This window comes from Meles meles, chromosome 2, assembly GCF_922984935.1.
Source record: "Meles meles chromosome 2, mMelMel3.1 paternal haplotype, whole genome shotgun sequence".
Classification (NCBI taxonomy): Eukaryota; Metazoa; Chordata; class Mammalia; order Carnivora; family Mustelidae; genus Meles; species Meles meles.
Window position 1 is genome coordinate 140,424,769 of NC_060067.1, and position 13,831 is coordinate 140,438,599.

The 13,831-nt window shown below is 38.8% G+C and overlaps 1 protein-coding gene across 1 annotated transcript in view; it reads left to right on the top strand.

Moving 5' to 3' along the window:
* The window catches only part of PALLD (palladin, cytoskeletal associated protein), a 386,386-nt gene that overhangs the window by 142,906 nt on the left and 229,649 nt on the right, over window positions 1-13,831 (top strand). The window contains exon 2 of the mRNA XM_045997079.1: window positions 11,266-11,444. Within this exon, the coding sequence (XP_045853035.1) occupies window positions 11,266-11,444 (179 nt within the window). The remainder of the gene's footprint in view (window positions 1-11,265; window positions 11,445-13,831) is intronic.

Genomic DNA, 13,831 nt, shown 5'->3' on the forward strand with positions numbered 1-13,831 from the left:
GTATTAAATCTCACTATTGTAGAGTTAGATGGAATCCTAGTGATAATTCAACCCAGTTTTTCCCAAAATGTGGTTCCATACAACATTAACCCTTCAACATAGTTCTCAAAACATGTGTTCCATAGTCAAATAAGATTGAGAATGATGCCTACCATTTTTCTCTCTTGGAAATTTAGTGTATATCAGCACGGTCAAAGTTCTAGAAAGTTCTTAGTAAAGGCAGATATTTAACTTTAACCCATTGCTCCATAAACCTCTTGGACAACAAAACCCTTTTTCTGTGTTATCTGTCAAGTTGCAGCAAAACTAGTTTCTTGGGACACATTTGAGGAAACACTGGTCTAGTTCATTCCTCACATTTCACAAATAAACTCAAGCCCTGAAAGAGAGAACAACTGGATTACATTCAGTTTAGCTGGTCTGTTGACCAGGTAAAACCAGAACCCTGGATACTGATTCCCAGCCCCAAGGTCCTTTCTACTACATCACCAGTGTGGACACTCCTGAAAGCAATCTAACATTTTAACAGATCCGCAGCACAAATACTTGGTTATAGACTCGACTTGACTACTTTTATAGTTGTTTTTTAGGCATACTGATTAAACACTATATGCTCTTAATGTCCAAATATGAAGCTACCTCTTATGGCCAAAACAAGATAAAGTCATTTTGGAAGTTCCATTTTATTTGGGCTGCTTTTTCTCTCTTCCCACCCTGTTTTATCTTTCTTTCTTAGGAGATAAAATGATTATGAGAAGAAAGAATTGGTAGACATGAGTCTGGTTTTGGTTCAAAGGCTATTTTATCATTTCCTGGGCTTTGAATTTCAAAAAGTAAATCTGTTTATTGGTCTCTTTTTGACTAGAAGGTTAAAGTACATCTGTTGTCCTCACAAATTTAGCTATTGGCCTTCGAGCTAAGCAGTCATAAAATTATAGCCATAGTAAATTTAGACGAGGACTAATTTCACTTTGGTCTGCCTATAAATCCACATGACAGAATAAACATGGTGTGTCTTGTGGTTAACGTGAACACATGTAAAAAATTAAGACATACTTGGTGACAAGACAAAAAATAGTCCATAAAAATTAATTGGTGTTTAATTGAGGATGTATGAAATGCAATATTTACAGATGGCCTGACTTCAAGCTTAGGCATAAATAAAATTCACCTTGGGGATAAGTTCCCAATTTTGGTGATTCTCTGTTTCATGGCAGAGCACTGCTATTCCTTTGGGAGAAAGGAACTCCTGGAAAATATAACCCTTGCTGAACCACTGATGCCTCCGGGTTTTTTTTTTTTTTCTTTTTTCCCTCTACCCCCTTTATTTCCATTATAACAGCAGTTAAAAAACGAGTTCCCTCAGTTTTCTTCGATCTTGTGCTTCTGTAAAGTCATATGGCTGCTTGCACTTAGGAAGGGGCAGCAGCCGGCTAAGTTTGCCTTCCTGTAATCATTGATATCCCTTTGAAGATAATTTTTCTAGGAAGTATAAATCAGTGGAGTTGGGCAGCAAACATAGAGCTTCATCTTTCAGTGTAACTTTGTTTCTCTATGAGGATAAGGAAAGTGAGGTGTAGAAGAAAATAGAAGCTCAGCTGTTCTTTAAAGTTTTATTTAATAAGCACCTCATTGTGTATTAACAGACTCCCAAGATTTACCGTTTTCCTAGAGTGGGAAAATATTAGCCAAGATTCATTGATGAAGATTTATAAATTTGATAAATTGATTTTTTTTTTCATTTTAAAAATTTGTTCATGTTTAAAATACAGGGCACAGAAAATTTCTATGATACATAGTTGTGGTTCAAAAAGAGAAAGATACTGAAACCATCAGTTGTAAAATCTGTATTTCTGTTTACATGGCAGTAATTCAAGTAGATAGTACCAGTCAAACTTTAAACCAAGTGATGCCATATGTGATTTTTAAAAAACTTTAAAGTATTTGTACACCATGCTGGGTAGTGTATATTCTACTTTGTCAGTGGCTGTGTTAGCGCCTTTCATTTTGCAGCTGAATTTATTGTCCTAAAAATCAACAATCTTGTCCTGTCTTGGAGAACCAGAGTGCTCTGAACTTTCCCAGATGTACATCCCCCTCCAAAATACAGTTCTGAGCCCCATGGCCAGTTGCCAGGGTCATAAGAGAAGGAAAAAAGGGAGGTCAATTTTAAAGTTCTCCTACACTGCCCAAGAATGGAAACGATTGTTAGTTTTCGAAGGCAGCCATTTGTTCAAAAGCAGCTGCGATCCCCCTGATTTTAGTTACCTTTAGTTTAGTTACCCTCGTGACCCCTTTTGATCCCCAACTCAGCTGTTGGTGTGGCTGCAGTCAGATGGAGCCACTCTCCTCCAGCAGGGGAGCTCTGACCACATCAGAGGTTACCTTTAACCTCACCTTGAAATGTAGAAAGTGAACAATTAAATATTGAACTTTTCTATGTAAAACACCTTCTTGAATTTCAATCCTACTGTATCCTGCTGGTGCCATAATATGATCCTTGAATTTTTGGCATCATCTCATTTTTAGACTAGGATGTTTGAAAATCGTGAGAAAAAGACATTATGCAACAGGAAGAAATATGTACATTAAAACAATGTGGATTTCAAAATCCCATCACAGGGTAATATAAAGAAATAGGCCATCTTACAGAGCTTTAAATATGACAGTCCTCTTTTTTCCTTGTTACCTTCTATGAACAAAAAAAAATTTCAAGGCTTGTGAAGTTCATCAACATTATCCCCTCTCCAACAAATAAAGTTCAACCTAAGTATTCTATCCAAAGCAAGCTTAATCTGTAAGGATAAAGGCATAACCAACCAACTCAAAATATTTTTTAAATTAATTATTTATTTATTTGACAGAGAGAGAGAGAGATCATAAGTAGGCAGAGAGAGGCGGGGGTGGGGTGGGGGGGTGGGAGGAGGCTCCTCGCTGAGCAAGAGCCTAATTCGAGGCTCAATCCCAGCACTCTGGGATCATGACCTGAGCTGAAGGCAGAGGCTTTAATCCACTGAGCCATCCAGGCGCCCCCAAAAGGTTTTTGAAAACACTACATCCTTCCATGTGAAAAAAGAGCTTCCGTTCATTAAATGAAGTGTATTCAGCATTTCCTAGGTCTGTAGTTGGGTTTTCTTCTCTACTTTGCCCCACTACTGGTCTCTTGAAATAAACCCAGTTTAGCTGACATCTGTACCACCAGTCAGTTTCTGAATTCAAGTTAAAGTGCAGTAAGCACCTTGAGGAATAAGTAAGTGATTGATGAATATGACTGTATCTCCTAACCCTTTCACATTTTATTTATCATTAATACGAGATTATTTTCATGCCCTGTTTATGACCTCGTAATCTGACAACCAGTCTCAACTGGCTTACTCCTGTATGAGCAACTCTTAAGTTCTTTTGAAGGAGGAGGGTTTGCTACAGTAATTTTTCAGTGTTTGGGTCTCAGCTCCCCATTGCATGGCAATCTTAGTTGCTTACCAGCTCCACCAGATTAGAGAGGAAGAATCAGTAAACTTTATTAAAATCTGTTTATACCCATAATAAAACATTTGATGGAAGATGAAGCTAAATGTATTAAAGAAAATGAAATTGTGAAAATTATCTGGATTTAATTGTTCACGCTTTTTTTTTGTATTTATACATAAATGACAATAGCCTATATCTAAAGGTAAAATGAAAACTATTCCATAAGGTATTTGGGAAATAATGCCATATTTGCAAAGTACAAGGCATATAATAGGCATTGAATATACATATTAACTCTCTTGATTTAAATTTATATAACTCCTTATGGCTATCATAGTTCCCAAATACTATGTCCTCGTCCTAACTATGAGATTGTAGTTATATATTTTAACCATTTTTATAGTTAAAATGAAGTATGATCAAGGTCTCCTTGAAGTTGAAGTTCATTAGAAGTACAAAATGGGGGGCGGGCACCTGCGTGGTTCAGTGGGTTAAAGCCTCTGCCTTCGGCTCAGGTCATGATCTCAGGATCCTGGGATCGAGCCCCGCATCGGGCTCTCTGCTTCGCGGGGAGCCTGCTTCCCCCTCTCTCTCTCTGCCTGCCTCTCTGCCGACTTGTGATCTCTGTCCATCAAATAGATAAATAAAATCTTTAAAAAAAAAAAAGTACAAAATGGGAATGTAGTTAATTGGATTTTGACTTTCCGATACACTGGCTGGTGTTTTACCCACTAGATCGATGGCTTCTAGGTATAATAAATGGAATGAAAAAAAAAAAAAGGTTCAAGGATGTCCTCGAGTGGAATCTTACCTAAGTAGCCTTTCTCAGCTGTATTATGTACTTCTACACATGCTCTCTCTCAACCAAATTCTCTCCCCACTCCTAGAAATAGCTTCCAGGATCTGGAGGAAAGGGAGAACGTATCTTCCAAGAAGGGACTGCACTGAGCATGGCAAATTTATTTCATTAGACTTCAACTTCATTTGCTTTGTACCCTGCCCGAACAGCCATGAGGAGAATTCTGAGACATCCGGTTTCATTAGCAAAGACTATTCAGATCAACTAGTGATGTCTGTCACAGGATATGCAAAGGGGACAATGTCATTACCTGTTCCGTGCGTTTAACCGAACCTGTGTTTTGTCCTATTTTTATAGACCTAACATTGTAGCTTGTCACACCAGTATTGCTTTTCCTAAGCAGCACTGGCAACCAGAATTTATTTGTTTATTTAATTTAAATTTTAGTTAACAGTGCAATATTAGTTTCAGGAATAGAATTCAGTGATGTGTCACTTACAGACAGCACCCAGTGCTCATTACAACAAGTGCCCTCTGAATACGCATCACCCATCTAGAACATCCACCAACCACCTCTCCTCCACCAACCCTCATTTTGTTCCTATTATTAAGCATCCCTTATGGCTTGTTTCCCTCTCTCCTTTTTTTTTCTTTTCCCCCTTCCAGTATGTTCATGTTTCTTTCTTAAATTCCACATGAGTAAGATCATAATGCTATTTGTCTTTCTCTGACTTATTTCACTTAGTGTAAAACACTAATTCCATCCACATTGTTGCAAGTGGCAAGATTTCTCTTTTTTGATGGCCGGGTAATATTCCTCTGTCTGTGTGTGTGTGTGTGTGTGTGTGTGTGTGTGTGTGTGTATCATATCTTTATCAACCAGAATTTAATACAGGGAAAACTTCAGATCAAAATGTAATCAACAACAACAACAACAAAAAAATGTAATCAACAGGGCGCCTGGGTGGCTCAGTGGATTAAAGCCTCTGCCTTCGGCTCAGGTCATGATCCCAGGGTCCTGGGATCGAGCCCCGCGTCGGGCTCTCTGCTCGGCAGGGAGCCTGTTTCCCTTCCTCTCTCTCTGTCTGCCTCTCTGCCTGCGTGTGATCTCTGTCTGTCAGATAAATAAATAAAATCTTTAAAAAAAAAATGTAATCAACAAACCTGAGGTTTACCTTTTCTTTGAAGAATGCCGAAAGTTTTGAATCCTTTCCAGGAAACTGATGGAAATATGACCTTAAAGAAATTTAACAAAACAAACATGCCCTGAGTACATCTCATCCATCTACTTTGCTGCATCAAAACTTTAAATCTCCGATTAGACTTTAAATCTTAGGTTAGACAAGAAAGAATGGACAAAGCTGATTTCGTCTTTTGAAGTAGATTCTTTTGAGTTTAATTTTATGCTTTTTAAATGCACTTCAGTATGAGTAGGAGAGTGGATACACTTCTCTCTGTATATGCCTCAAGGCAAAAACTGTAATAGGTACTATTTCAACTATTTGTTCAATCCTTTCTTCTTCATTTATAAGCTAATTCTTTTTGATTAGTTCAGTGCTTTAAAATGTAGGTTTTATTATTATTCAGGTATTTTATTATTATTCAGATTAGGACTGGACTGCCATTGAAAGATACTTTGTTATTCACAGTTCCACAGGTAAAGAGCATGCTATGCCATGTGGGACCCCAACGGAGACCTCCAGGTGCCTCCTGCAAAGGAGGGGGGGAAGTGGGAGGAGTGGGCATGGGCAAGAGCTTTATCGTAGTTTCCACAGGAAGGAATGGGTGAAGCAGGGTAAGCGCATTTAAGATCTGCTGGTTTGAATAATTGTAGCAAACTCTGTAGCCTAAGGGCTGCTGTCCCCTGGTGTTTTGCCTCTGGTTCTGGGTTATTAGAGCAGGACAGGAGTGGCCCTGAGTGGAGAGCCCAATAGAAGAGGTAATGGGAATGTGGCGCCATAGTCCAGCTTTCATTTGAAAGGTATGCCCAGAGGAGTCATTTACGATATCCAAGAACTGCCTAGCCCCGGGAGAGGCAGGCTTTCTGGGATCAGCAAGGCTCAGATGCCTAAAGCCTCAGAAATACAGAAGATAAAAAGGCATGGTTAATATATTCTATGTACCGAACATTGTGCTGGAACATATAGCATACTTTTTAAGTTAGTGAATTAAGTCAAAAACACCAGGTCTCTACCCTGGAAAAAGTTACAAGATAGAGAGGCAGATGAAGAATGGATTTCAGTAGAAGGTAGAAATCGAAGTAGCATTGTTTAGTGATAAAGCCAAGGGGCTAAGTCCATTGATGCACTTAGGGACCCAACATGGGGTCCTTATAATCTTAGAAGCTCTATCATATTTAGTATATTTCATAGAAGAGAGGCCATTAATTACTTGAATCTTTCATCAAAGAAGTTTCTGTATCATTTCTGGAAATACTTTAAATGCAGTCCTGAATAGTAAACCCTTCCATTTCACCAAGAACCTTAGAATCATGCAATTTTGACAGCTGTAGAGTCTCATATCCTCATATATGTGAAGGATCTGAACCAGGAAGGCTAGCTGACTTTCCTGAAGTCACTCGCAGTTGAGCCCCGTTGCTCGGCCTCTGCTAGTTCCAACGTGCAAATGGTTCCAATCATAAATGCACACTTATCTAAATATTGGCCAGGAACCATGCTGCCCTTTTGGTTGCTATAGGGAGTCTGCCATCTAAATATTTGCAGTTTTTCCCCGTCTCGAGTCACACCCTGTCTTACAACATTTTAACAGCATAGAACTGGTCACTTGACAGGTACTTCTATCAGGAACAGTCTGACTTTCCCTAAGAGTGTCAGTGCAATATAAATGACTCATGGTAATTGTTTGATGTATTGCTAAATATGGACACATTTCATTTTTTTCTCTGCACTATGTTTTCTGTATGTTACAATCTGAGAGGCTTTTTAAATATCATTCATGGAGCTGGAGAACAAATAGCATGAGTGCTTAGAAAGCAAAAATCGCATCAGTCTCATGGTTTGTAAGCACCAACCTGTTCCACCATGTGCAATTGTGGAAGACGAGATGAACCACGTCAGAAGACAAAATAGGTATTAGACTGTCTCAGAAAATGCAGTTGTTGCCTTAGTCTTTCTGACATTTTAAAAGTCTATTTCAGGTATTTTATTGCACTTACTGATTAGTTTCTTCAGCCTTTCATGTATCATCATTGCTTAGATTATATTTGGTCTTAATTCATTTTTAGAAAACTGCAGGTTCTGTGGGATAAGTCTGCTAGAAAAGCATTCTACAACATTCACATGACTAAACAAAATGTCAGTAGATGCTTAGTTAGAATCTCATGGTCAAATAAATTGAGTAAATACTAGGTTAGACAGTGTTTAATTTCTTCTCTGCAGGACTTTCAGGGCCTTTAATAAGAAAATGTGAATTGCAAACATCAAGAAGTAAGACCTATAGCATCTTCCAAATCTATTTGTCCACAGATCTTTCACTATTTGGTTTTTCATGGGAAGCATATTCTGAAGTAACAAGGAGCAGATCACATTTTTATTTTTTTAAAGATTTTATTTATTTATTTGACAGAGATCACAAGTAGGCAGAGAGGCAGGCAGAGAGAGAGAGGGAAGCAGGCTCCCCACCAAGCAGAGAGCCCAATGCGGGGCTCGATCCCAGGACCCTGAGATCATGACCTGAGCCGAAGGCAGAGGCTTAACCCACTGAGCCTCCCAGGCACCCTGCAGATCACATTTTTAAAGCATCAAATATACAGTACACTGGGTTCAATTAAGAAAAAAAGTTGAGAAGTTTTTTTCTGCAATTAAGAAGTGTATTTCCTAGATGGGAAAATAAGGCATAAATACAGTAGGCCTCAAATAATGATGTGAGGAAATAATACAGAAGCTGTCACAAAGGGCTGTGTGATCAATGGTCAAAGGAAAGATGTTCAAATTTGTTCAGGACAGAGGTAAGAGAAACAGAACATAATTTTACATGCAGTTAGGTGCAAGTGACCAGAGGTACAAGATGCGTAAGATCTGGTTCCTATACTAAAGAAGTGAGTAACTTGGAGGGAGAGCCAGGCCTCGGCGACATGGGATGGTATGGTCCACGCCTCACAAACCCAACCAAACTGCTTACCCTTTGTGTGCCCGTGAGTCTCCTGGAGGATCTGAACTGACTGAGCAGATTTGGGATGAGAATCAAGAGTCTGCAAAACAATCTGAGGGTTTTGAAGGGACGCGGGGTGGGAAGTTGGGTGAGCATGGTGGAGGGCACGTATTGCATGGAGCAGTGGGTGTGGTGCATAAACAATGACTTCTGGTACACTGAAACACTGAAAAGAAATTTTAAAAATTAAAAATTAAAAAAAAAATGTCTGCATTTCTGGTAGATTCCCCAGTTAATGCTGATGCTGCTGGTCCAAGGATCCCACTTTGAGGAGCAAGAAGTTAGCGCAGGGTTGTCAAACTTTTTCTCTGAAAAATTTTAGAAATATTTTAGGATTTGATATTAAATATTAAGAAAATATTTTAGGATATGTGGGCCCTATACTGTGATGCAGCTGCTCACCTCTGTCACTATAATGCAAAAGGAGCCAGAGATAATATGGTAATGAATGAACATGGCAGGGTTCCAAAGAAAACCTTGATAGACTCTGAAATTTGAACTTTATGTAATTTTCGTATGTCACAAATTGTTCTTTTTTTTATTTTTTGGCAAAAAAATATATGAACACCTTTCTCGCTTGGCTCACGGGCTGTATGAAAACAGGTGATGGGGCTGCAGGCTGTAGGTTTGCTGGTCTGGGAGTTAGAGGACAGGACACCACACTACCTTGGGTGGCTGGCAGTGGTTTCCTTATGAAGCACATCTAAGGAAAGCAATTACTCTTGCTCTCTTTAAAACCTTTCTTGTATTTATCATGCTTTATTTTCCCGCCAAATGTTACTTTGTATCTTTTCCATGGAAGATAAAGACCGTCCTCAAGTAGTTGCGCAGTTTACCAGGCTTTATTCTATTACCTGTAATATGTAATCATACCTTCTACATAGAAAATGCCCAGCAAGCATATGTTCGATTGGATTTAATCTGTTGAAGGAGCCTTTAGCTTGGCTATAAGGAAGGGTGGTTCCTAAGTGGCTTTAATGAAGAGGGCAGGAGAGAATTCCAAGGAAGAGAAAGGACAGGCAAAGGAAGGTCAGCAAGGGTTGCATCGGGACTATGTTGGAAATAATAAATCCATGCAAATATTTGATAGAAACAGAGGATTCGTATAGGAAAATGATAAATGGAATCAGGGCCAGGTATACAAGTGGTTTCAATGACAGATCTGAAGTTTAGAGACTGATGCATGTAGGGAAGAGCTTTAATCTGATACAGAATCAAGAAGGAATCTGAGGTTCACCAGAGATGGCAAAATCCATTAACGTAATCCACAGTCAGTTCTCGTCAGTTCCATAGTCTATGACTATGGAAATAGAACAGTAAAGAAGGAACTGGAAGATGATTCTAGGTTGGAATGTTCTGTGCAACTTTATGAAGATGAAGGAAACAAAAGCCTTTGCCTTCGTCTCAGGTCATGATCCTAGGGTCCTGGGATCGAGTCCTGCATCGGGCGCCCTGCTCAGCTGGGAGCTGGTTTCTTCTTTTCCCTCTGTTCCTCCCCCTGCTCCTTCTCCTCTCTCTTGCTCGTTCCCTCTTTCCCTCTCTCACTCTCTCGCTCTCCCTAACTCTCTCTCAAATAAATAAAATCTTAAAAAAGACAAAAGAAATTACAAAATGCCCCAGAGTCAAGAAATACTGCCCTTTTCTACCATCTTGGAAGTAATACGTGTTGCAGAGGCTGCTCTGTTGGCCAGGCGGTGGTGGTAATGATCTTTTAATTCCCAAAGTCTTACCTGTTCTTTTATGAGTAACCCATATTTAATTTTTAATATAGTGTCCCAAATTAATACTTGGAGTGTTAGCAAACTGGTTTTATTTTCAGATTAAATATGGGTATATACTTAAACTATGCTATATAAATACAGAAAAAAGTTAGCCTCCAATGCCATATTTTTACAAAAGGATGCAAAAGTCCAGAGAATTTTATAGAATAGGAGACTCAGGAAATCCGAGTGCCGGTTAAGAGGTAAATGGACAGTACCGTCCCAGAGACCTCAGTGCTTTAGTTGCAAGCGGCACATTACTACATATTTCTTTAAAAATAAATCACATTCAGGGGAGGTTTTAGGGCAGCTTCATGTTTTTTTGTGAAAATCCTGTTGAGCGTCTGAGGCGCTCGGGGAATAAGGCAAGCGTGAGAGAGAGCGTGTGCTAAAACCGTCTGGCAGCTGGCAGCCTCCTACACCAACGTCCTGGTTGTTTGGGAAAGGAAAAGTGCTGACCAGCAAGAATGAATTACAGCGCAGCCTCCGTCTCCCTTCCTCGAGGAGGCCAGGCAGGCTGCTACAAAGTTTTGTAAGTATCAGAAATGTGGAAAGCATTACATCTGTTACTGTTCAGCTGATCAAAAGTCTCAGGGTCAACAAAAATATTGCTGCCTATGATTTTTTAACATAATGACTCGTTCCCCTTGATACCTGAGGTATTTTGAGCATAATGTTTATATTTCCTATTTTTCTTAAGGTCCAAATGATCAAGTTATAAGGGGCATCTGCGATAAAACATTTTATAAGACACTTTGAATTTCTGTTCCTTTTGTTTTGTAACTAAAATGGTTTTTCCACATTTCACGATATCCCTATTTCCAGGTTGATAAAGTGTACAAGATGCTTTACAAAGAAAACCTGGGGGAATTGTCTAGTCATTAATTTCACGGTCTAAAATGTAGCGTTTCCCTCAGTAACATTGACACAGATCTTTTTTTTTTTTTTTTTAATCAAATGAGCATCTTATTACAGGGCATTAGCCTCTTACTTCTGCTTTATTATTTTAAACATCACCATTTCCTTTCTTTCTCTCCTGTTCTTTGACCTCCATTTGGCCTGCAGATGGTTCTGTGAGGGGAAGGAGCTACACAACACTCCCGATATTCAGATCCGCAGTGAGGGTGGGGACCTCCACACCCTGATCATAGCGGAGGCCTTTGAGGACGACACAGGTCGCTATACCTGTCTGGCTACAAACCCCAGCGGCTCAGACACCACGTCTGCGGAGGTATTCATTGAAGGTAAGGGGGGCGGTGCATGATTTAAAGGGGTAGATGGGGCCTGAGAGCTTGAGTCAGGCTTCACTGGGAACGTGCTTTTCCAACATAAGCAACGTAATGGCGTTGTGACTCCAACCTCTTTTCTCCTGAAAATTTTATATGAATTGAACAGTTCTGACACTTGGGCATACATCAACTATGTCTAATGTCAATATTTGTTCCTTTTAATTGAAAACATTTCAGCTACATGAAGTGAATTTGAATTTATTGGAAATATAAAGTCTCTTATTTTGGTTTCTTTAGTGATGAAAGAAAGGGGAACATATTGAAATACGATGTCTATCAGCCAGAGAGAGTCTAATTATAAATGATTTAGGAAATCATTCATGGAAGTGCTAAATGATTGAATATTTGTAAATGTTCTCATTTGTATTCTAGAATTTTTCCTCTTTATTGTGGTTTTCCTCCTAAATGTACTATGAACTTGGAATCACTAGGTGGAAAAACCTCAAGAATCAGTGTTGTACTGAAAAGGGTTAGATAAAGTGGAGTATTTCTTTTGTTCTCGACAAGACTCAGCCTGTGGGAAATTAGTAGGAAACTTGATGTGAAAATATCTGGTTTTAAATTATTATTGCATTTTGATCAATACCAATACTTTGAGTTGGAAAAGTTTTAAGTGCCACAGTGCACATACTGTTTCTCAATCCATAAATTGGTGAACACTCTATTAATTGTTTGCTTTTCAAAACAGTAGTTAAAATACAAAAAAAAGAGATTCAAATCCTTGAGGTCTCCACTACCTTACTCTTCATCTTTTCATGTTTTTTTAAACCATTTAATTCCAACAAATTTCTTTATTATTTAAGGTAGAAGAAACCAAGGTATGAATCATAATTCATAGCTCTCTTAAGAATTGACAAAAAACGTAATTTCAGAGGAATTACTATCACTGACTGAAAGTATGTACCTTTACTTTTTATAAAAGGATCCTGTAAGTTGTCTTTGAATGTAAACCTCTGTGAGCTCCTCAAGGGACCTTGTCCTGTGAATGAAAGCAAATATTTTGTATAGAACAATAAGTAATACTTACATGGCACTTATAAGTGTATGCATACTCATGCATAATGATTTAAACTTCCCCATATGGCTGTGAAGTGTTAATAGTATCTCCTTCTATATGTGGGTTAACTGAGGCCCAGAGGTTAAAGCAGCTCTTTCAAAGTCACCCCGGGGATTTGAACCCAGGCAGTCTTGCTCCAAGACCCATATTCTTAACCACTGTGTCATACATTTTAGAGTGCTAAACAAATGAGTAAAAAGACTTAAAATTTAATAAGTTAGCAGTATTAGTCATGGGGTGGGAGTCTGGGTGGCAAACATCTTAAAGCATTTTAGAATACAATGAAAGGACTTAAGATGAAAGAACTTACAATGAAAGAACTTAAACTTGCATAATAAAACTGTTTGCTAATGATGATCAGATAGGTCTCCGAAATCCAAGTTCAGACAGAGCTTCTTAAAATTAAATGCTTTATTTGCTTTCAGAGTTGCTGGAAATGTGGTGAGTTGCAGTGTGCATTGCTTTTATACTATAGATGTTATGGGAAATCACATTCAGTTTAATAGCCTACCAAATGAGTTCAGCCTGTGTTTATTAAGGCCCTACTATGTGCCAGATAATGTAGGCATAAATATGATTAAGAGCCATTCCCTGGTATCCAGGAGTTCCCAGTCTAACAGCAGAGATGGACACATAGAAAAAAAAAGAACAACAACCAGAATACAAGTGATGTTATAAGTGACATAATAGAAATATATAAAGTGTTACAAGATACAAATTAACTTAAAAGGTTAACTGAAATATATATATGAGATATACTTACTTTTCACATAATAAAAAAAATATTTCTCTACCTCTTGAAACCAATTTCAGTATCTAACTCTGGTAAAGCCGCAACATTCAGACCACGGTCTTTAATTATTTCAGTGAGTTTGCTTCTTCTGTATAGAAGTTCCTGAACTCTCAGTCCTTTCCTGCCTTTGAAATCCTCCAAATGAGTTATCAGTGGGCAAAAACTAATTACTGGTTCCTGGTGGGCCTGGGTGGCTCAGTTGCTGAAGTGCTCAACTCTTTTTTTTTTTTTTTTTCTTTCATTTTATTTATTTTTTCAGTGTAACAGTATTCATTCTTTTTGCACAACACCCAGTGCTCCATGCAAAACGTGCCCTCCCCATTACCCACCACCTGTTCCCCCAACCTCCCACCCCTGACCCTTCAAAACCCTCAGGTTGCCCCAACCTCCCACCCCTGACCCTTCAAAACCCTCAGGTTGTTTTTCAGAGTCCATAGTCTCTTATGGTTCGCCTCCCCTCCCCAATGTCCATAGCCCGCTCCCCCTCTCCCA